We start from the raw sequence: 23982 nt of genomic DNA, 5'->3' as shown, positions 1-23982 counted from the left end.
CATTTAACTCTGTAATCTGTGCACAAGGAAACCTAAATCCCGACGAATATCAACATCTTTCATTCTCATAGCATTTAAAAAATCATTACTATTTTTTCTATCAAAATCGATAACCTCACATCTTTCCATGTTATATTCCATCTGGCATGTCCTTGCTCATTCACTTAAGCTGTCTATATCCCCCCAGTACCTCTGGATCCTCCTCACACCGTGCATTGTCACCTGACTGAATCATCAGCAAACTTGGCTAGGTTACATGCAGTTCTCTGATCCAAATCAACTCTATTTTTCTGTCAATTCACAAATCTCAACCTATGGCACCATGTTACCCCTTACAGAATGCACTAGTTTTGTCTAATAATGTGTGCAGCACCTTACTGAACATCTTCTGATAAATCAAAATACACCGCATTGACTGGTTTGCAATTATCTTCTTCCCCCACTGTTGCAAGGTTAATGTTATGGAATTCCATTACTAACATTGTAGAAGGATTAACACTGCAAGATCTGGAAATGTTTGATGATCTGGCCAGAAATGGCTTTTAGATTGCTAAATGATTTCACAGCGCTAGTTACACAACCCTGGGTGCCCATGGATAACATTTTGGAGTTATACTACAGCAGCAAAATAGCTTTAAAAAAAAGGACACCACACATTAACTACAAAAGGAGAAATCTTAAAAACAAAGTTCTTCCCTGTTTCTACCTATGCCTTGCTATTTAGGCCCAGGCTCAGGTACAAATCAACAGATTTTTGCTATGTATGTGTGCAAATTAGAAAGACATTCTTGGGATGCTGGATCTAACTCCTAGATCTATATTATTACTCCTCTAAAAGATGATTCACCTAAAAGTATCTGAAAGGAAAGAAATTCCAGGACTACGCAGAGGATGTGGCGGTATGACCAGCTGGATTATTTTGTACATGTAGCTGGTACAAATTCAATGGGCCGAATGGCCTCCTTCCATGCTGTGATATTGCAATCAGGAATCTACAATGCTTTGTTGTTGAGAATTTCATCCGTCCTCTTTAAGTCCAGGTCCTATATTACTTTACTAAACTGGACTGACCCAGTTATTTGCAAACTTGTGTTCCAGAAACCAAATCAGTGATCCAAAACTCCTCCATTCAGTATACTCTTCATTCAAGTTAGCTGCTGTTCACTGCTTTGTCTTGTAACCCAGATTGAAAGTCTAATTCATCTACAACACCTGGCTGGAATTTCATGCAAGCGTACTAACCTAGAAATCACAAGTAAAACTGATAGCGCAAATAATCTAGAGGAACCATTATAAAAGGAGTAACAGTAAATGTAGTGAGATTTACTCAAAGTTCTTTGTTAAACCTCTTTGCCAAAGTTCTTTATTAAAAGAGAAGACAGACAAAAGGCCACTTTACAAATAACCACGTTTGCTAGTTTAAACAGTAGCAAAATGACAACACAAAGCATTCTCTACAACTTACATTCTGAAGACATGTGAAGCTTTAGTCTAATTCATTAGCTTTATCTACAGCAAATTAACAGTAAATCAGTAGAGTTATAAAACAGCTTTGCTGCAGCTCAAATTTCCTGCACATATTCAGATGCAGTAGTGAGATCCCATTCTGCATATCTTGTGGAGAGTTCTACCACGGCATACATGGGTCTGGACAGTCACGTAAATACGATTCAAATGTTCTGGCAGACACATCCATTAGGGTGGTGTATGTAGTCAACTGTGAAATACAAAAAAAAATAATCTTTTGTGACTTTTGAGGCTACATCACCAGAATTTTACAGTATTTCTTCAAATAAATTCGGGAAGTAAAAATCATATAGCTGAGTTACCAATTCAAAGGTTCAAGTGTGAACGTGTGGTATTCCACATTCAAGGAGAAATTCACTGGCTGCTCCTCTACTCTGAGAGAAGAGTTATACCATTCTTCCACAAAGATCTATTAGAACCCTTTACAAAAGCATTTCACAGTCCTAATGTTCTGTGGCTTGGTCACTCTGTGAGCATTTGAATCTGTATTTTCTCTTCCTAACTATTCATTCCATTCACATCAGTTTTAAGGGTATGCTGTCTCAGTGACCAGTACTGCACAAGGTGTGGGCTGACACAATTTTCTCCAGCCTTCCCTTTTAAGTGTCTTAGTTATGGAGTCTTAATTTATAAAATTAAAAATCTCCTAGGAGGATTGTGTGTTGTGGTAAAATATTTCTGGCTGGGCAGAATGGAATCAAAAGTATTCCTGATATATATGCACCTCATTAACCTGGACTGAGAAATGTAATGAAGAATTCTCAACATGAATCAAGCTCAGAGTACTAATGCTTGAACATGGCTGGATAGTAATGATTAACGAGATAACTGGAGACCAAAACTAGAAAATGCTGGAAAGGTCTTCAACCCGAAACAACAACTTTTTCCCCTTCCACAGATGCTGCCTGACCTGCTGAGTGTTTCCAGCATTTTCTGTTTTTATTTCAGATTAATAGCAACAGCAGTTTTGTTTTTCATTTTTATGACTGGCAACTGTTCAGCTGTGACAGCACAGATTTTTAAATTGCTGAGCTCACTAATACTCTAAAAGGGGAAGGGAACAGAAAGCAATGATAGGAGCTTTTTCTTTATATATATGTCAATTCTACTTTGGTTTTGAAGTCAACATTAGCATTCAACACAAATATTACAAATGAAATTGGTTCAAGACTGCCAAAAACACTTTTATCTTTGCAGGCAGGCCAGTAGTTATTGCCCGACTGTTGCTGCTTGGGAGAGCCGGTTTTTTGAAGCACTGTCTGATGAAGGGAAATTGTATTTAAACCAAAACACTAATCCAATGAATTGAAACAAAGCAATTAAGTCTGCTGCTGAAAATAATTATATTATTTAATCTTTTTGTGTGTGGGGGGTGGGAGGGGTTGGGAGGAAGGAAGAAGATGGGACTTATTTTATTTTCAACTCACCTTATTGAGAACTGGCTTTGTAGATAAAACATCATAAATAGTTTCTAAAGAGATTTTCTGAAATGCACAGAATAAACAATGAGAAATACATCCCCCAATAGTCAAAGATCTTCATCAAACAAAATTATTTGTTGATAGATGCCACTCCAAAGCCATAAGAAGTGTGTCCCAAATGTTATTAACTCTGCTTGGAAAGCTATTATCAACAACTGTGAATACATTTACTCATTCCTTTAACAGACTTAAAATTCACCTCTTCCCACACATGGTTCAGTCAGTAACTTACAGTCCTCGAGTGGCTTAATGTATAAGTGTCTTCATTTACAGAAAATACTGATTTTCAAACACGATTACATCCATGTTACAATACAATGCTAATAAAAATGTCTGGGGAAAAAAGAACCTACAGCCTGTGTTGTTTGATTCATGCATTTCATTGCAGGAGTTCTACGATCATCCAGGAACAACGGCTCCTTCCAGTGGTCATAATTTGTCTCTAGCACATACCATCCGCCACGTTTAATGTCAAGCCTAGTTTATACAAAAAACAAATTGAAATTAAACATTAAGAAGCTTACTCCAAACAAATTGTTTGCTCCTTTTAAAAGTAGAGCAGACAATGTAAACTTCACCTTCGATGTGATTTTAGGTAAGTGTACTTGGTGTTTTCCTCCGTACATTTCCCTTTGAATAGTTTTCAAGTTCCCCATTGAACAATATAATTGAACCTTCCTCTGGTATTCTAGGCCTGGCATCACTGCTTTGCATCATGTGTATTAGTGACTTGGACCTGGGTCAAAATTGCCAAATTTGCAGATGACACTAACCTTGGAGGTGCAGTGAACTGTGAAGGGAGTAGAAATAGACTTCAAGGAGACATAGACATTCTGGTGGACTGAGCAGATAGGTGCCAGATGAAGTTTAATCCTGAGGGATGTGAAATGTTATCCTTTAGCAAGAAGGACGAGAAAGGATGATTTAAACAGAGGGCACAGTGCAAAAAGGGTACAAGAACAGTGAGATGTGTGCACGAGTCCAGGTGCATAGTCTGTTGAAAGTGGCCAGCCAGGTTAAGAAAGTGGTTGGAAAAAGCTTTCATGACCCTGAACTTAATAAACAGAGGCCGATTTATTGGTCTGGCCATCGCCAGGATATCGCCTCTAATTCTGGCACCACACTTTTGGGGAGATGTGAAGGCTTTGGGGTTGCAGAAGATATTTACTAAAACGATTCTAGGGATTTGCTTATATAGATAAATCAGAAAAGCTGGGGTTGTTCTTCTTGAAAAAGAGGCGGTAGTGCAAGGATCTGACAGAGGGATATAAAATCATGATCAGACTGCATTTAGAGGGCAAATTTCCCACTAATGAAAGAGTCAAGAACAGCAGCAGCTAGAAGGAAGGAGATTGGCAAAAGGTTCAGTGTTTTTTCCTATGCAGCAAGTGGTTAAAGTCTGGATTGCAATGCCAGGCAAAGTATACTGGAGGAAGATGCAACTGTAATGTCCAAAAGGGAGCTGGATAAGTATCTGAAAGGAAAGACTTTTCAGGGCTATGCGGAGGGAAGTCGACCTCTCTGGATTGCTCTTATGTAGAGAGCAGTACAGACTGAATGGAACAAACACCCTCCTTCCAAGCTGTAACCTTGTGAAATACTTACTCCCAGATATGGAGACTAGCTGTCCTTGAGCGTGTGATTACACAACCTTCACCCGACTGGTTGCCGCCAAGAATGAAATACGCTGGAGCTAACATTTCTGTATTAGCTAATAGCTCCTTGGCTTGTGCATAACTGCAAGACAAAGGCCATTATTTTTGGTAATTAAAAGCAGTCCATCTGGTTCAAGTTAAGACAGTTTACAGATTACAGCATTAAAATAAAGATGATGTAATGTGAAAAACAAAACCATACAACTAATGTAGATACATTTCGCTCTTCCAATGCTGCTGAGCGCCAAGATGTGCTTGAATGGATTATTTGAAAGTTAAAAATCAAAAGATTTAGAAGTTATATTTCCACGTTGAAATAGTTTACTGACAATGTTCGGAAATAGTTAGATCTGGAAGGAGAAATTATCATCTTCTAAATGTTATGCAATTTAACCTAGCACTATACCTGGTGGCATTCTCCAACACTGATCGAGTGAGGAAACTCATCCATACACCATTCCTCTTTCCCAGGATCCATTCAATGATGCCTGTAAAAGAATTCCGAGAAGGCTAAAGCTGCCATAATGTTTGTGTGTATACAATCAAAGCTTTAGTTTATTTTCCTAAGTAGGAATATCTTACAATTATACCTTATGTAAAACGTGAGGCAGCTCTTTACTGAATACAATGGATATGATACTTAGACCATTTAAAATGATGATGTTTATTTATTCATTAATGTTTCTGAGAAGACCAGCATTTATTAATGGCAAGTAGCTCTCTTCAACCCATGAAATCTTGTGAAGGTACCCCTAAATGCTAATAGGGAATTTGAGAACTTTCTCCCGGCCTCACTGAAGTAGTGACATTATATTTCCAATTAGAATGATGCACAAATTTGTACTTGATAGATCATGGGATTTCCAGATGACTGCCATCATTTCCTTCTATGAGACTGTAGATTTAGGGAGGGACTGTCAAAGAAACCTTAACAATTGGAGTGCATTGTGTAAGTGGTAAACAGTATGCAAACTGTGCATTAATTGTGGAGGGAATGAATGCTTAAGATGGTAGATGGAGTTTTCTTTCATAGTTCTCATTTGTGCCTCGTAGATGGCTCACTTGATTCTCATTTGTCTCTCTCCGTGTCTCCCTGTCTGTGCTTCCCTGCATTTACACCTCTGTGCCTGGCTGGCTAGTTAAGCTTCTAAAATGACAGCAGAATTTGGGATTTAAACAGAACACATGTTGTAGGTTTCTATAAACATTTCATGCAACAGTGTTAGTTTGTGTATAATGTTAACCAACAGGTGCAATAAAGAAAAAATAAATGCAAGGTTAAACTCAACAGTTTGATTGTTACTATCTAAGGGTGATAATTACCAATATATCCCCCATCGATGCTGAAACGTTCATTCATCGTGAGTGTAAATGTTCCCTGTGAAGATACAGATCTGGGTTACCTGTTACAGCAGGTATCTAAATTCCATACCACACTGCCACATGATTATTTTTAACCTTTTAATATGGCTGTTGACAATGGGCTGGGACATTCAAGAGAAACAGCACCACTACCATCAGCATTCATCTCAACAGGGAGGAAATCTGATAAGTTCTGGTGCAGACATAGGGTTGTGGAAAACTTACTAAACAGGAGCCAGTCATTCAGCTGATGGCTGCATCAAAGGCAAGAAATATGCTGACTGATCCCTCCTTCCACCACTGGGTCCATAGCTCTGCCTGTCACCATGCTCCAAGGACACTTCCAAATACTTAATAAATATGATGATAGTTTCTGTTCCTGGCACCATTTATGGCAGTGAGCTCCAGACATCTAGTGCCCTCCAAGTGAAATGTAAATCCTCATCCCCTGTCTAGTCTCCCTATGGTTTGCATTAAATCTATGCCCCTTCACATAGAGTACTGGAGGAAGATGCCCCTTGGCTTTTGATCGAAGGGAAACAGTTTCTTCCTATTTATTTCATCCAAGTTCCTCAATTTTACACACCTCAGTTAAGTCTCCCCTCAGCCTTTTCTGTTTCACAGAAAACAATCCTGGCTTATTTGATCTTTCCTCATTGCTACAATTTTCCTGTTCTGGCTGAAGGAGCATCTGGGAAGGAAGTGAGCACCTCCCTTTGCTACGGTGGGAGCACCTGCAGGCCAAGCTTGAGCAGTGTAAAGAGCACACCACATCCCAAACAACTCAGCTAACCAAGCTATCAAGCTCCACCTTTCCCCACCTGTGGCAGCGTCTCTGTGCAATATCCCACAGGGAGGGCTAATAGCAATGGGGCTTAGTCCCAGTGCAAGCAGATAAAATACAGGAAAAGGCATTAGGAACTGGCCAAGTGTGAGGTAGGCTTTTGGTTTGTATTGAAGCATTTTGGTTAAATGTGCCTGTAACCTTAACACCACCCCATCCCACTGTATGGGGTGCACATTACATGCTACTGAGGAAATGAGTGTCAAAAGTCTTGGGTATCACTATCATGGACCTTTAGCAACACTACTCCTCTTCTCCCACCTTCCCTTAGACAAAGCTTTCCATACTATCCGGGGGAACGTAACGTGATTGGGCATTGTATTCCTCACCAGTGGATCACCTGCTGTGAACAGCTTACACTTTGAGCTACTCAACTGTTACTCTGGGCTGGAAGAAGAGGAATACATCTGCCTATTCTAGTGAAAGCTTGTAGCAGATTTGTATCTGTAATCCCAGATCAGCTCCTTCGGTAAGTGTAGTTTTCTTAGATCAATTTTCCAGTACTGTTTAGCCACGGTGGAGGCTGCAAGATGTTGGGAAGTTTTAAATCATGAAGAGACTCTACAAGTCACCAGCATGCAATCCCTTCATTCTCCAGTCAAAAGAGCTTCTCCAAAAGTCAGTCATGGGGCATTGGCAAGGGGTTAAGGAAAGACCCAAGCATCACAAATGCATCACCACAGGAAACAGGATCCCAGAGAAAACCTCTGACAAGATGTCTTTGTGATCTCATATCAAAAGAAATTACATTTATGTAGTCTCCTTCATACCCTCAGGATGTCCCAAAAGCATATAAAGTGAAGTTTCTTTTGAAGTGATAGGGATCAGGCAGGAAAGTGGTGTTGAAACCAATGACCAAATGATGTCATTGGATGTCGGAGGGGGCGGCCACAGAGCCTCCTGCTGCCACTTAAGTTCCTGTGTCACAGCTGTAATACACTAAACATGGTAGTTCACTTGCAGACAGCAAGCTCCTACAAACAGTACCGTAAATGTGTGTTATGCTAACAAGAGTGAGGGATAATTGTTGGCTAGGATAATGCCCTGCCCTTCCTCAAAAAGGGCAATGGGATCTTATACACCTACCTAGGAGAATAAGTTAGTTTAAACTTCTTATTAGAGTGATTCTCCTTCGGTACTGCAATGGATTATTGGTTTAGAATTTTTTGTGCCGATTGGTATTGGGAACTGAAACCACAACTTTCTAAAGAGTATTTCCGACCAAGCCACACCTGATACAGATTTACACTCAAGACTAAAATCACTGTCCTCTTCCTCTTCCTCTCCCCCCCCCACCCCTCACAGGTTATGAATTTCTGATTGGCTTGTTCATTGAAATAGAATGTTTTATCCTTGGAAGGTGTTGAACACCATTAACAAATAAAGCATCACGTTGTAATCCCACAAAATATTCAACAGATGCTGCTGAAACAATGCAGCCTAGAACTTCTTGAAATTATTAAGAGGGCTTGAATTCAGCAATAGCCTACCGGTTTCATGCCAGTCAACATTCCTACATATCCGGCAAAATTAGTAGACTTAAATACAGTTCTGTTGTTTCTCTGGAAATCTAGATTAACTGTTAGAGGTCTAAGATATTCCGGAATCCTCCAGCTATTGTTTTTTATATCCCAGCTGCAACAGAAAGAAAAAGCATAATCAATCATTAAAGAAATCATTTTATTCCCCCTCCAACCCCCAAGATACTGTATGACTATTAAATGAGATTAGTGTAGATGGGTAATTGATGAAATTGATGGTGAAAATAGACATATGGGCAGAAAAGCCCATTTCTGTGCTGTATAATTATGACTAGCATAGTATTGCTAATAGTCTAAAAAACCTTCTTCCCCCAAACTTTTATATCAAGATGCTCAGTTACATATGGCTGTAATTTTTTTTAAAAATTGTTATGACATTTCACAAGATATAAAGTAATTTAACCAATTAAGATTCTGAATGTGGATAAAATCTAACAAAACATTTAATTTATTAGTTGTGGAATAATATTTAGGATGATAAATGAAGGACTAGGTTAAAAAGAAGCTTCAGGATGTTGGCAGACTGTTCATCTTGACTGCAGATGGGTGCACCAATGACTGCTCAACAGATCTATCTTGGAAGTTATTAAGCAACTGATTCTTTTCTCATCTCTTCTTATCTTCTAACTGAAAACATTACTTCTTTCTGGGATGTGGCAACACATTCTATGGTGTGTCACCCAAGGAGCCACATCCCCACATGCACTTTCAGGAATCTGTAAGACTGATGCAGAATATTGATGAGGAACAAGAACATTCGTCGATTTCTACTCCTACACTTAGTCGGGGACCTGTGATCAATTTTAATACTCCAACTTCCACTACAGCCAAGAGTAGGTAACTCGAAACAGGCTTGGGTTGAACCAGTAGTCATTCAGGTTAACCTATTAGCAAGTTCAATATAAAGCAGTTACAATCCTATTCGTTCTAAAGAATGATCTTAAAACCTATTAAAATAAGTCATAAAGATGATTATCTGAAGGAGGTGCCATCACCAAAACCATTACTGTGATTTTTAAGATTATTCACTTTCAGTGCTTAATTCAAGGTCACCATTTCACACAGAAACTCACAAACACCAATATTTCTCTACTTCTATTGCTGCAGTAAACCATTTCTGGTATCAGTTTACTTTTTAGAACTTGAAATACAAATTGAAACAGACACCAAATCTAGCTATTTGAAGCAATGGTTTAAGTAAGTTGATTAGATCCAAAATCTAAATGCACCTATTACTAACATCTGAAAAAGTTTTAAAATATAAATCAAACTCTTACCCAAGGAATAATCCAAAATCCAGATTTCTAGCATGATACAATTTCCCTGGAAGAAAGAAGGATAAATTTGCTTAGTTTTTCTTTTATATCGATCTCAACAATGCCAGTGGCATTGACAACTTTGGAATCCATTCAGTCCACTGGCTCATGCTTGCAAAGTTGCCTCCCACCGTAAAAGAAAAAATCCACTTGATATAGAAAAACATTAACTGGAAAACAAAACAAAGAACTAAAGATTTTGTCATTTCAGATTCTGCACATGCTCTGACAAAGGTGAGTAAGGTTCACTTAAAAACAAAATTCAAACAGTTGATACACATCTTGCTCTAAAGATATGCAGGAATATTTATACCCAAGAACTGTTAATGTCTTCACAGTTTACTCTTTTTACTCACTCCAATAAAACAGACCAACACAACCGTGGTTGAGAAATCATTATTGTTGCTGACATACCTGTTTTATCTTCAGCTACAAGTGACGTGCACACTGTAAACACTTCGTAGAAGATATTAAACAACATAATTTCTCCTGATAATGGAAAAAAAAAGTGGTTTAAAAATAAAGGCAATCCATCAGTTTTATATGTCTTCGCAAATTCAGCATATCTGCACATTTTCCAATCTGAAACTGTACTCAGATTTTTCCTTGGGTTTTCTGGCAACTTATATATTCATGAGACAGCATGATCCCCTTTCCACTCTGGGAATGCTGTATTAGCACCACACTCCCACATCATGGATGGAAATTAGGCAAAACTCCACACTGTCTCCCAAAAATAGGCATAATTCCAACCTCAGCACCATCTCATTCCAAAGAGACCCTCTGTGTTTTCAAAACCAAGCTTTTTCAAGAGGTGGTCTGAACGACATGATAATTAAAGTGACGTGAAAGTAGTCAAATACTGAATATAAACTAGATGGAGACAGCCCCAGTTTAATGTGCCTGCAACAATTATGGGTGAAGAGAAGTTAACCTCCAATGAAGTTAAGCTAGATTCAAAGCCACTAGGGTCAAAGCTTAATTTGCAATAGTGATTCAGCACGTGGCAGAAAGAACTATTCAATAAATCTGTGGAATTATGATCACTCCTCTTTGACCATAAGCACTTAACACAGCAATCTCATCGTAAGTGAAACACAAATCTTCATCGCTATATGTGACTTCTTGATATTAGCTAAATGCTAATAACGTCAGTAACTGTAACTGGGCTGAAACGTGGTGGAAGTCTGCAAAGATATCTCTGGTTATGTTGTGAAAGTAAATCATTATCTTCAGAAATGTGGTTAAGAAATTAGAACATATTTAATTGAAATTAGTACAGTACAAGAATGGGTCCTTTGGCTCACCATATCTATGCCGACCATGATGTCAGTCTGAGTAATCCCATCTGCCTGCACATGGTTTGTATTCCTCTATTCCCTACCTGTTCACATGCCTGGCTAAATGCCCCTTAAAGGTTCCAATTGCATCTGCTTCTACCAACTACCCTGGTGGCACGTTCCAGGTAGTTACCACTCTCTGTGTAAAAAAACTTACCTCACAAACATCCTTTAAATTTTCACCCTTTCACCTTAAAGCTATGCCCTCTAGTATTTGACATTTCCATCCTGGGCGGGCGACTCTGACTACCTACCCTATCTATGTCGCTTATAATTTTATATACTTCTATCAGGTTACCCATCAGCCTCTGATGCTCCAGAGAAAAGAATCCAAGTTTGACCAATCTCTGCTTATAGCCAATACTCTCCAACCCAGGCAACATCCTGGTGAACCTCTTCTGCACCCTCTCCAAAACTTTCACATCCTTCCTGTGGTGTGACAACCAGAACTGCACACAAGAGTCCAAAGATTGCCCAACCAAAATTTTATACAGCTGCAACATGACTTGCCAACTTTTATACTCAATGCCCAACCAATGAAGGCAAGCATGCCATATACCTTCTTTACTACCCTATCCACTTAGGTTGTCACTTTCAGGGAGCTATTGCACCCCAAGATCTCCCTGTACCTCAATGCTCCTAAGGGTCCTGCCATTTACAGTACACTTTCCTCTTGCATTTAACCTCCCAAAGTGCAACATCTCACATTCGTCCGGATTAAACTCCACCTGCTATTTCTCCGCCTACACTTCCAACTAATTCATATCTTATTGTATTCTTTGACAACGTTCCTCATTATCCACAACTTGACCAATTTTTGTGCCTCTGCAAACTTTCTCACTCACCAACTTTTATCGATGCACCATAGAAAGCATCCTATCTGAATGCATCACGGGCTTGGTACAGCAAATGCTCTGCCCAGGACCGCAAGAAACTGCAGAGAGTTGTGGACACAGCCCAGCGCATCACAGAAACTAGCCTCCCCTCTATGGACTCTGTCTATACCTCTTGCTGCCTTGGTGAAGCAGCCAGCATAATCAAAGACCCCAACCACCTGGGTCATTCATTCTTCTCCCCTCTCCCATCAGGCAGAAGATACAGGAGCCTGAGGGCACATACCACCAGGCTCAAGGACAGCTTCTATCCCACAGTGATAAGACTATTGAATAGTTCCCTTATACGATGAGATGGACTCTTGACCTCACAATCTACCTTGTTTGACCTTGCACCTTATTGTCTACTTGCAATGCACTTCCCTGTAGCTGTGACACTTTACTCTGTATTCTGTTATTGTTTTACCTTGTACTACCTCAATGCACTGTGTAATGAATTGATCTGTACGAACAGTATGCAAGACAAATTTTTCACTGTACCTTGGTACGAGTGACAATAATAAACCAATACTAATCAGACGTACTAAATTATTTATATATATTACAAACAACAGAGATCCCAGCACTGATCCTTGCAGAACACCACTGGTCACAGACTTCCAGTCAGAAAAACACCCACCCACCATTACCCTCTGTCTTCTATGACAAGCCAATCTTGTATCCAACTTACTAACTCACTGTGGATTCCATGTGACTATATCTTCTGGACCAGCCTACGATGAGGGAAGTTGTCAAACCACCTTTGTCATCTCCTCAAAAAACTCAATAAAATTTGTGAAACAGGACCTTCCCCACACAAGGCCTTGCTGACTATCCCTAACAAGTCCAAATGTGAGTAAATCCTGTCCCTAAGAATCTTCTCCAATAATTTCCCTATCGCTGATGTAAGGCTCACTGGCCCAAGATTTCCTGGATTATCCCTATTGCCCTTCTTAAACGAAGGACCAACATTGGCTGTTCTTCAGTCTTCTGGGACTTGCCTGCAGTTAAAGAGGATACAAAGATCTCAGTCAATCTCCTCCTTTGTCTCCATGAGTATCCTGGGATAGATTCCATCAGGCCATGGGGACTTACCCACCTTAATATTTTTCAAGATATCTCCTTCTCCTTCTTAATGTTGACATGTCCTAGAATATCAACATAGCCCTCCCAAGTTGATCTCACCATCATCCATGTCCTAATCCTCAGTAAATACTGATGTGAAGTACTCACTTAGGACCTCACCCACTTCCCCTGGCATGCATAAATTCCTTCCTTTGTCCTTGAGTGGACATACCCTTTCCCTCGCTACTCTCCTGCTTGAAATACATGTACAAAATGCCTTGGGATTCTCCTTAATCCTACTTGCCAAGGACTTTTCACGGCCCCTTTTAGCCCTCCTGATTCCCTGTTTGAGGCTTCATTAATATCCCTCAAGGGCTCTGTCCGATATTCTTAATAGTTCAGAATTTTTCATTTTTACAAGTTGTTTGGTAAATAGGATTATAAAATGATTATTATTGGTTTTCCTTTGACATACATTAGGGACAACATCAGTTTATGCCAAATTTCTAGACTTTCATCATTGTGAAGCTCTAACATTAGATAAGGTACAATTTAAAATGAGAGGCAAACCAAGGCTTCCAGTACATCTGATATTACAGTTAATTTCAAAGAATGTTTCACTAGAAGAGCCAGACTGTGGAACAAACAAAGGCTTAAAAAAAGGACTAAAATTTAAGTTCAGATGTTAAACACACAGAATTAGCTAATAGGGGACAAATGGTTGAGAATAATACCCATAAATTCATCAAAGCAACAGTGAAGTGATTGAGGAATCAAAGTGAAGGGACTGGTAAACAGAAATATGGGGTTTGAAGGGGGTTATGGTGAGGAAAAATCTGAGACAAAAGATAAGGAATCCTTTTTTCGTAAGAAAAAGAGCAAGGATTACAATGTGCCAAGTCTGGAAAATAGATTTGGAGCTGAAAATTATTATCTTACAGTGAGATTTCTATTTACATGGCAATTAAAGAGGGCATTGATAAGACTACACCTATAGATCATTGTGTTTAACTTTGACTCATTATCTAAAAATGGATATACTTGTCATAGAGAGAGAGCAGCGAAGATTTACCAGACTGGTTCCTGGGATGACAGATTTGTCATGAGGAAATATTGAGTAGACTAGCCCTGCATTCTATAGACTTTAAAAGAATGAGGGGAGATCTCTTTAAACCGTAAAATCCTTACAGGGATTGACAGGATGTTTCCCTTGGTTGGGGAGTCTAGAATCAAGGATCAGAGTCTCAGAATAAGGAGAAAGCTTTTTAGGACCGAGTTGGGGAAATTTTTTTTCACTCAGAGGGTGGTGAATCTTTGGAGTTCTCTACTCTGAAGGCCTGTGGAGGCTCAGTCATTGAGTTCATTCAGACAGAGCTTAATAGATTTCTAAATATGGATATGGGGATGGGGCAGGTAGAGAATACTGCGGTAGAAGGCCAGTCGGGATCTTGATGAATGGCAGATCAGGTGCAAAGGCATAGAAGACCTACACCTGCTCCTAATTCTTATGATTATCATAAAGATCTAGCTTAAACCAGATAAGCATTAAAGGGAATAGATTTCATAAGCCATATACTTCCTTTCCAACTGACATACTATGTGAAGAAGGCAGTAGCTTTGTTCAATCTGCTTGAGGGTGAAGAGGTCAGGTAAGGATTAGTAATCATGAATGATAATTTTTTTTAAAAAAACAATCAAAATAAAGTGTACAACAAAAATCAGTTCTAAAACTGGAGCACAAAATTGCATCAGAAGAGATTTTACAAAGATGAAAGAAGTGGAAGAAGAATTTGTCAGATAAGACAGTAGAACCAGTCCGTTACTTTTATATATTAAGATAGATTGCAAAGGTATGCGGTGTGCAATTTATATCACATAGTGGTTTCAAGAAGCCGTGAATAGAAGTTAAACAGCAATTAAAATTAAAGAGGTCTTGCAAGGATAAATAAAAATATTAAGAGAACCAGAAAGCAATGTAGTCAGCGCAGGTTTCAATGAAAAATGTTTTAAAGAAATTTTGTTCAGCTAACCTGAAAATTCTTTGGGAACTAACAGACATAATAGCTGGGAAAAGTGCAATGGATGTAATGTGACATATTTGAGTCAATAAAATTAGAAAGTAACAGTATCTTTACTTAAAAAATCACTATGATGCATCTGATCCAATAAAAAGTTTCAATGGTGAATAACTTTTATTATAAAATAAGTATCGTACCCAAAGCCACACCAGATACATCTGCAATTCCCTTTAGTTCTTCATTAAATGGAGAAGGAAGTGTATCAACAAGTGGAGCCTGGAAGTAAAGATGCATTTAAGATATTAATATGATACTGACATCTGAAAAAGTAAAGGTTCATACTGCCAACTTAACCCGTCCATTTAACTCCTAAACTGGACAGCTAGGAATTAGTTAACTGGCAGTCATGCAGTTTAAAATTCATTTACTTGATGAGAGGGGACTCGTGATATTGGGATTCAAGTGGGTTTCCAACTTGAACACCAGTTTTGCAAACGTTGATGGCAGCTGTAATGTAGGTCTAACCTAATGCTAGTCCATAGACTTCCTTGTCTCCAACTAACAAAATCTGACAAGTAATAAATCATCTGGGGCTTAGAATCACAACATTTCTACAGGCAAGTTAATCAGATGGATTGTTAGAAATCCTAATCATTTTGAAACATGGAACCATAATCTAAAAACATCCTTACCAAACCTTTATCCACTAGTTCAATTAATTTTCCACTGGGGAAGAAATCAATTGCCAAGTCCTTGATCACCTGGATTAAATTGGTCAACTGAAATGAATAAGATAACATGTTTATAAGATTAAATATTATTTGGATTCCCTTTAAAATTAGAAGCTGGTTAAACACTTTGTAAAGTCATTGGTGCCATGGGTGCTGGCAGCCTTTCTTCACATTTATTTTTCTACAGATTAACACAACTAGGTTTTGTGAATTTGGAGTCGGGGGGGGGGGGGGGGGGGGAGGCAGTAATGAATGGTCTGTGCAAAATAGAGGGATGGGATAAAGATTTCAATTAGATGGATTATTTTAGAATGGCACAATTGAGATTTTTAATGCCATTCCTACACAATACCAATAAACCGCACCAGTTTATTACGAAGAAAGTTCACTTTAACATTTTCATATTTGTGCTCATCTGGAATAGGTGAAGTAGACTAAACCAAGTTCATTACCAGAAAAAAAAGCACAAGGAATGCCATTGTCACTAGTTACAGTGGTTAATTAGTAGATTTTATTTTACTCATAACTAAAAATATGGCGAAGACAATTATAATTCAACAGATATATTTTCTACACAAATTATTTCCCTTTTAGAATGCATTTCAGTAAAATACTGCTGCTGTTTTATCTTAGTTTTTCTTACCTTTTCCCTCTGGAGTAAAGTTATTGGGTGCTGGAGGCTACGGGGTATTTTGTGCTCGCAAACATTATTCACAGCTGAGCCCAGATTGTGAATATTATTTGTTTGATTGTAAGGAACCACATTCACGAATGAACCCGCACAATATTCACAATGCATTTTCAAACCAGGTGGGAAGGGAGAGGAGGTTAGGAAGCAGTCAAGGTAGCAGATACCAATTAATACTGCCCTTTATACCATCCTGGTTGACATAATTTAATTTTGTTGTGGGGAACATTAAATCTGGGTCTTCCTAGTTTGTGCAATTCAGAATTAAGACATTCTCAATAAACGAACTGAAAAGTATTAACAAAAGAAAAATGTTTAATTATGTAATAAAATATATATCCATAAAATAATTATAGTCACATACCTCCACTTTTTTATCATTAATCAACTGATTCCATCTTTTACGTGGAGTTGCATCAAGATCTATCTTGTACCAAGGAACACTTCCCTTAAATCTGTAAACATATGGCAGAAAAGTTGGAGCAAAAAAAAAGTACAGCTGCTGGAAATCTGAAACAAAAACAGAATGTTGGAAGCTCTCGGCAGGTCATCAGTGGGGTGCAAAAAGGTCAATATTTTGGGTCAAGGATTCTTCAAAATGGTAAAAAATTTAGTACAATGTGGTATTAAATAGAAAAGTCTTTATTTCACAGTAGTAAAAACTGATATTATAACCAGAGAGTGACAAGTCAAAAATACAAGATAATTTATGTCATGTTTTGATATCCATTCAATTGTTGATCTCCCTAATTAGATTTAAGATATAGTCTTATTTGACTAAATTACAAAAAGTCAAACTGAATGAAAAACATCAATTTTCCACATCATCTATGTTTGCACTTTTGTTGCAAAATAATTCAATCACTGAATCAGGTTTATTGAACATCTCAGGAGGTGATAGTAGGCTCACATGGGGCTGAATACAAAAAGTGTGCATTTTAAATGTTGAATGAATGAGATACTCAAATGCTAATACTGATAGTGATGAAAATACCATAATTCCATACAAAAGACTATCAGGGCAAAGTAGGTTCTTGATATCAACAGAGGTTAATTACAGATGATATTGCCAGGTTCAATTTAGTACTCCAAAATCCCAGAAACAAGCTTTAGAAAGGCAGGAAAAACTTCTGTAAAATTCTTATTTATATTGGCCACTTCCACCCAACAAAAAGATGGGAAAAGTATTGCAAAAAGATGTAATTCTATAACCCTAAGAAGATATACTAAAAATAGAAAGCTCAAATTTTCTCACATTACACTTTACTCAAATAGCTGTACAGAGGGAACACTGAATTTTTTGGTGAACTGACATGACCAATCGGTTATGTTAGGCAGAGATTATAAAACTGAATTCTCACTTGAAATCAGTAAGCCTCACCTGTGGTTCAAATGTTGTTAAAGAAAAGTAGGGGCAACTCAAATGCACTGGTTTTTTTTGAGTGGTGTCCTACACAAAACATTTCAGAAGTGAATTTACTAACAGTAGTTTAATACGTACGTGGGGCCTGTTGGTGGATACATGCCTCTTCTGCAATCTTCAGTATACTGTCCAAGAAAAATAAAGCTTCTGAAAATGATGAATATACCCTTAACATTATAGCAAAAAAAATAAAACCAGAATGATTTTTGCAAATCTACGTTATGGCTTTCAAAACATTCTCGAAACACAAGTCCAAAATGTGAAAAAATAATTTATTCTGTATAGTACAGAGGCCAATGATGTTTTATAAACCAATACAAGCAGTGAGTAGCAGAAAACAAGTGACTGATTGATAAAGCAGGAGTCCTGTTCCATATGTGGAAATGCAGGACAAAAGGGGAATTTACATAGGCAATTTGCTAGGTTAGAAATTGCAGGACAATATTACATAAATAGACCAAAGATTCACAGAATTCCCAAATGCAATTTACTTGATACATTTTTGGGTTTTAGTACCCATTACAGGCACAGCAAGTATGTCTGTACCTCACAACTCTTTTGCAAAATAGAGCCAGAACAGGTGGAATTTCTCATAAATTATATCATTCTTTAGTCCTCTCATTTCTGTTGACATCTATGCAAGGGCACACAGATCAGATGTAGTATGTCAATGCTTTAAGGAAAGTGGAAATATAGTAGAACTCACAACCAAATCCTCCAATGGCCAGCAAAAAACCAAAAGTTGAAAACTTCTGGACCTTGGAAATCCATGGCCTTGTACCACTGACATCCACCATCAATGAAGTGCTTTGAGAAGCTGGTCATGGCACACATCAACTCCAGCCTCACAGACAACCTCAACCCACTGCAATTTGTCTTTTGCCGAAATAAGTCCACGGTGGATGCCATCTCCCTGGCCCTACACTCATCTCTGAAGCATCTGGATAGTAAAGACACCTATGTCAGACTACTATTTATTGACTACAGCTCTGCCTTCAATACTAAAATTCCAAGCAAACTCATCTCCAAACTCCTAAACCTGGGACTCAACACCTCTCTTTGCAACTGGATCCTTGACTTCCTGATCAACAAACCACAATGAGTAAGGTTATTCATCAACACCTCCACCACAATTATCTTCAACACTGGTACCCCACAAGGCTGTGTCCTCAGCCCCCTACTCCCTATACACTTATGACTGCATAGCCAGGTACTGCTCTAACTCCATCTGCAAGTTTGCAGATGACACCACCGTCATGGGCTGAACCTGAAATAATGATGAGTCAGAGTACAGGAAGGAGATAGAGAGCCTAGTGGCATGGTGCCATGACAACAACCGTTCCCTCAATATCAGCAAAACAAAAGAGCCTATTTTTATCAATGCACCATAAAAAGCATCCTATCTGGATACATCATGGCTTGGTATGGCAACTGCTCTGCCTGAGACAGTAAAGAGCTGCAAAGAGTTATAGACACAGCTCAGCATATCACAGAAACCAGTCTCCCCTCCATGGATTCTTGTCTACACTTCTCGCTCCCTCGGTAAATCAGCCAGCATGATCAAAGACCCCACCCTGGATATTCTTTCTTCTCCCCACTCCCTTTGGGCAGAAGATACAAAAGCCTGAAAGCACGTACCACCAGGCTCAAGGACAGCTCCTATCCCGCTGTTATAAGACTATTGAATGGTCCCCTAGTATGATAAGATGGACTCTTGACCTCACAATCTACCTTGTTATGGCCTTGCACCTTATTGTCTGCTTGCACTGCACTTTGTTTGTGACTAACACTTTATTCTGCATTCTGTTATTGTTTTACCTTGTACTACCCCAATGCACTGTTGTAATGAAATGATCTGTATAGATGGCATGCAAAACAAAGCTTTTCACTGTATCTTGGTACATGTGACAATAATAAACCGATTATCTCAATTATTTGCTTTAAAAGTTTTAATACTGGAATCCAAGTTAACCAAATCTGGACATTAACCATGCACTTCCACTCTCAGCTTTGCCCACTGAGCTATATAAATACAAAATAAATTTAAAAAGTCTTGAAGTTATTGCTATAATGAATGAAAGAAATATTAGATCTCCTTTCTATCAGGCAATTTTATGGAGGATCCGGTTATCAGGTGGATGTGAGAGATGAAATAAATTGATTTCCAAAATGTAGAAATTATGAGGGACATTAACCAAGTGCAAATCCAACAGGAAGTAGTTCAAAAATTCCACACTGCCAACCACTCCTGAATTAGGAGGTTATTAGAATATGCTTTGTTTGGCACAAATCATGATTGAGGCAGTTTGAAAGGAACATATACAGAACATAGGGCAAGGACAAAGAAACAAGACTACACTATATAATTCCCTCTGAAGAGTTAGCAATATTACAAATAGATTGGAAGAAGTCAATTGCCCTATTGCAATCTTTCATAGTTCTCATTTTATGTTCCTACATCATAATTTCACTTCCTCATTTCAACACATTTGCACATTTTTAGATTCCCCAACTGAACAAGTCCAAGTTGAAAACAGGTGATTCTCGTTCCTAATCCAGTAGTGCAAACATTAGCTCAGTGAATAGCAGCCTTATTCTGGATATCTTAATTTCAATTGATTCCAGGATTATAAGTGTACTAATAAATAACTGCAAAAAGTTTCATTCACCAACTGCACGGTTGAGAATTCATTTATTTTACAGTGAAGGCAGTATGAAAATCAAACAAACTGCAGATACTGGATATCTGAAATAAGAACAAAAAAATGCTGGAAACACTCTGCAGGTCAAGCAGCATCTGTGCAAACTAAAGCACCTGCACTCAGTCCGCAAGAGTGACCCTGAGCTTCTGGTTGCCTACTCCTTCAGTTCATAATTTGCCCTTTCTGTTGGTAGCTTCCTGTACTGTTATAACTAGGCCCAATGCAAGACTGAGGAATGACATCTCATCTTGCAGAACCCTATATTGAAATCTTCAAATTTAGATAACTAACTCTTTCTTACTGTTTGTGTGATAACTAGCCATTCTTGCCTGCCATCATTTTGGCTTTGTTTTTCCTGTTTTGTTTGTAATAGCCTTTCCTGTTGGGCAGGCTCCAAAGCCTTAACAGAACACAGACAAAGAAGCTTAGTCTGATCTTAACTACCCCAATATCTATACCAACTTATTTCTGTTTTCCCAATTCTGACAATAGGTATTGGATCCGAAGTGTTAACTGTTTCTCTTTCCACAGATGTTACCAGACCTGCTGATTTTTTTCCAGCATTTCCTCAGTAATACCATACTCAGATTTTCCCGATTTTTTCATCCGTGTAGAAGAGAAATAACTATCAGGCATATAAAATGAAAAATGCTGTAAACACAGTTATATTGGTAGAATAGTCAACTGCTGATTTGCCATTTTAACAATTCTTATTTTATATTCCAACATTAGAATCTTTTCACTACCTTATTTCAATGTTTTTGCACATTTTTAGATTCTATCTCACTGAACAAAAAAATGAGTTAATATTAATTAATGAAGTCTTCATTAACATCTGAAATATTAAAACCAGCTGCTCTCAAAAAACAGATTAACCTCAACTATTTACAGGATTTTATGTTTTTGTTTCATATTTCCAACATCCCCAACTGCACTGTAGTATATATTACATACAATATCTCAGACAGTTTTATAGGATGGTAAATAGTGACCAGATATCAAATAGAATTTTAAACTGTATGTTTATCTTATCAAGTTTATTTCTATATGGTTAAGAGATACCGATGTGTAAGGTCTGAGAGATCTAAACACAAGGAGTCAGTATAGGTCAGTGAACAAAATGTTGGCAAGGATTAAAACTAGGATTCCTAACCTTCCCACTTTGTATAAAACCCACCAAAATGAATGGTAAAGAAAGCCCTTGTTTGCATTACTTGAGCAAGAATGCCCTACTTGTTTTGGCTTGCAGTCTATATGTATTGTCTGTGACCAGCTGCTTATCCTTTATTCAGTGTGCACCACCTCCTTACTGGCTGCAAGAATAATGGCACTGGATCCAGTAAAAATTGTCTGGAAGTTCCATGTATCTTGAGAGAATATTACAAATCAGAGGAGGTGAGGAGGGTGAAGAGAGGGAAACAAACTGGGGAATGAGAAATGAGAGGAAAAAACTGGGATACAATGGGAAAAAGAAATATAGTAGTGTAGTGGTTAGTATAACGCTATTACAGTGCCAGCGACCCAGGTTCAATTCCAGCCGCTATCTGTAAGGAGTTTGTAAGTTTGCCCTGTGTCTGCGTGGGTTTCCTCCCACATTCCAAAGACGTACAGGTTAGGAAGTTGTGGGCATGTTATGTTGGTGCCAGAAGCTTGGTGACACTTGCGGTCTGCCCCCAGAATACTCTGCGCAAAAGATGCATTTCACTGTATGTTTTGATGGACATGTGATTAATAGATATCTTAAAAAAAACTGGGGAAGACTGGAGAAAAACAAATTGGGAGTGTTTGGAGAGGTGGAAAGTTTCCTGTGATATACATTGTTTTATAATGTGTTAGTTCCAGGAGACAGGCAAGTGCGAATATTATAAAAGTAGTTCCTCAAACATCACCCTTTTCTTCTATTTTTGTGCACTTTTCTTTTAATTTATTAAATTATTTTTGATGAGCGATGTGCCAGAACTTTTTCAGGTGTTGATGGTAGTGAGTCACAACTAAGATAGATCACACTTCTATAAGCAGGAAGCAAATGCCACAAATGGCTTATCACCTCAGATCATCCTAAAGTACTTTACAATGAATATTTTCAGCCTAGTCACAAACAGTAATGTGAAAGTGACCATACACTATAATCTGGTTTGCTGAAATGAACTTGAGGGTAAGTACTAGCTAAGACAACGGAGTAAATTCTCTACTCTTCTCTGAAATACGATAACAGGATAAATAAACTTCGGTTTAACAGCTCATCCAAGAGAAATCTGACAATGTAAATCTCCATAGGGCATGGTGGATCAGGTGCTGTAGCGCCCATTATAAAACCATCACTATTTCAAATAAAATTGAAACGAAACTCCCCCCTCCTCAGCACTACACAGAAGTGTCAGTCTTGAGTTGCGTGCTACCTGGGAAAAGTTTTCTAATGGTGAGTTTGCTACTAACCAAAGCAGCGATATCACCATATGATGTGGGATCTGGTCATATGATAGACCACATGACCAAAACTTGGGAAATCACTTATTATCATGCCACAGACAGCGATTCTGGTTACATTTCTGGATTCTGGAAGGAGATTTAGTCACAAGATATGGAGGTCAAAGTGGCAGCAAATAAGCCATCCACACATATCAGGGAAACTACCAAATGAGAACCGCGGGCCAGTTCAAATCAACTTCTAAGTATAATAGTTTTTATTGTAAATATAGAACTACTTGGAAAAAACTTGGTAACAAAAAATATTCCTGTCTGAAACATTGCCAGCCCTTGTGCTCAGCCGCGGGGAACGACCCAGTCGGCGCCAGAAACCCGGAACCATGACTCTGCTGCACGGACAGGGCTCACGGCCCCCGCCGGCCCTGCAGTCACTCACCGGCGGCACAAACTGCGCGGATGTGAAGACGGCGAAACCAGCCAGCAGCGAGCACCAACCCACCGCCCGCCACTTCATCCTGCACCTCGCGTCGCCGCAACAGCTTCCGAATGCGGCCCTGGGAGCTCGTGACGGCGGGGCGGGGCCGGGCCGGGAAGGGGCGGAGTTCTCCCTATCACGGTCAATGGCATCGGAGTGATCTCCAACTTGACGGACACTGTCTGTTACTTTCGGAAATCTGTGCGCTAGCCGCTTACCCCTTTTGCACGCAGCCAGTCCGAGGCAGTGACGCCTGATCGTATCATTCCAGGGTTTTGCTCCTTGACTGAGCTCCCCAAATGACATGGCATTATTTCATTCCAGGGACTTGAAGAATATCATAAGAAGCTAAATGACCCCTCGAGTTAGCTCTGCCATTCAATAAAACGAAGGTTGATCTGATCTGTGACTTTATTGGTATTGGCTATTCCATCAGCAAGGCTTAGGACCAGCTAGATTTTAGCCACCAGCCATGACAAAAGAGATTTGATTCAATCCATTGTTTGTGGGGTCAA

At 38.8% G+C, this 23982-nt stretch overlaps 1 protein-coding gene across 2 annotated transcripts; it reads right to left on the bottom strand.

Annotated features, from left to right (window-relative positions):
* Positions 1-1333: 1333 nt before the first annotated feature.
* asah1b (N-acylsphingosine amidohydrolase (acid ceramidase) 1b) lies at positions 1334-23723 on the bottom strand. 2 transcript variants are annotated; one of them, XM_052039528.1, is made up of 14 exons: positions 23429-23723; positions 17942-17988; positions 16805-16895; positions 15714-15800; positions 15219-15297; positions 10141-10215; positions 9688-9733; positions 8360-8504; positions 5987-6041; positions 5070-5151; positions 4614-4745; positions 3362-3485; positions 2955-3011; positions 1334-1717 (listed from the first exon to the last, which is right to left on the bottom strand). In XM_052039528.1, exons 1-14 carry the CDS (start codon positions 23504-23506, stop codon positions 1628-1630), a joined length of 1188 nt encoding a protein of 395 aa, XP_051895488.1. In that variant the 5' UTR covers positions 23507-23723; the 3' UTR covers positions 1334-1627. The 2 variants fall into 2 exon arrangements, with proteins under 2 accessions (XP_051895488.1, XP_051895497.1); XM_052039537.1 differs by having other exon boundaries at positions 17942-18010; positions 23429-23553.
* Positions 23724-23982: the final 259 nt, after the last annotated feature.

The sequence above is a fragment of the Pristis pectinata genome, chromosome 2 (genome assembly GCF_009764475.1).
Source record: "Pristis pectinata isolate sPriPec2 chromosome 2, sPriPec2.1.pri, whole genome shotgun sequence".
Taxonomy (NCBI): Eukaryota; Metazoa; Chordata; class Chondrichthyes; order Rhinopristiformes; family Pristidae; genus Pristis; species Pristis pectinata.
This window is presented reverse-complemented; position numbering and strand designations above follow the sequence as displayed.

Bases quoted from the DNA above. Each gene is read 5' to 3' on its own strand.
- asah1b (XM_052039528.1), bottom strand. From the start codon at position 23,506: ATGAAGTGGCGGGCGGTGGGTTGGTGCTCGCTGCTGGCTGGTTTCGCC. The intron at 15,298-15,713 runs GTAAGGATGTTT...CTTTACTTCCAG, and splicing joins AACTAGTGGATAAAGGTTTG to GCTCCACTTGTTGATACACT. The intron at 9,734-10,140 runs GTATGTCAGCAA...TCTTTCTTCCAG, and splicing joins TGTAGCTGAAGATAAAACAG to GGAAATTGTATCATGCTAGA.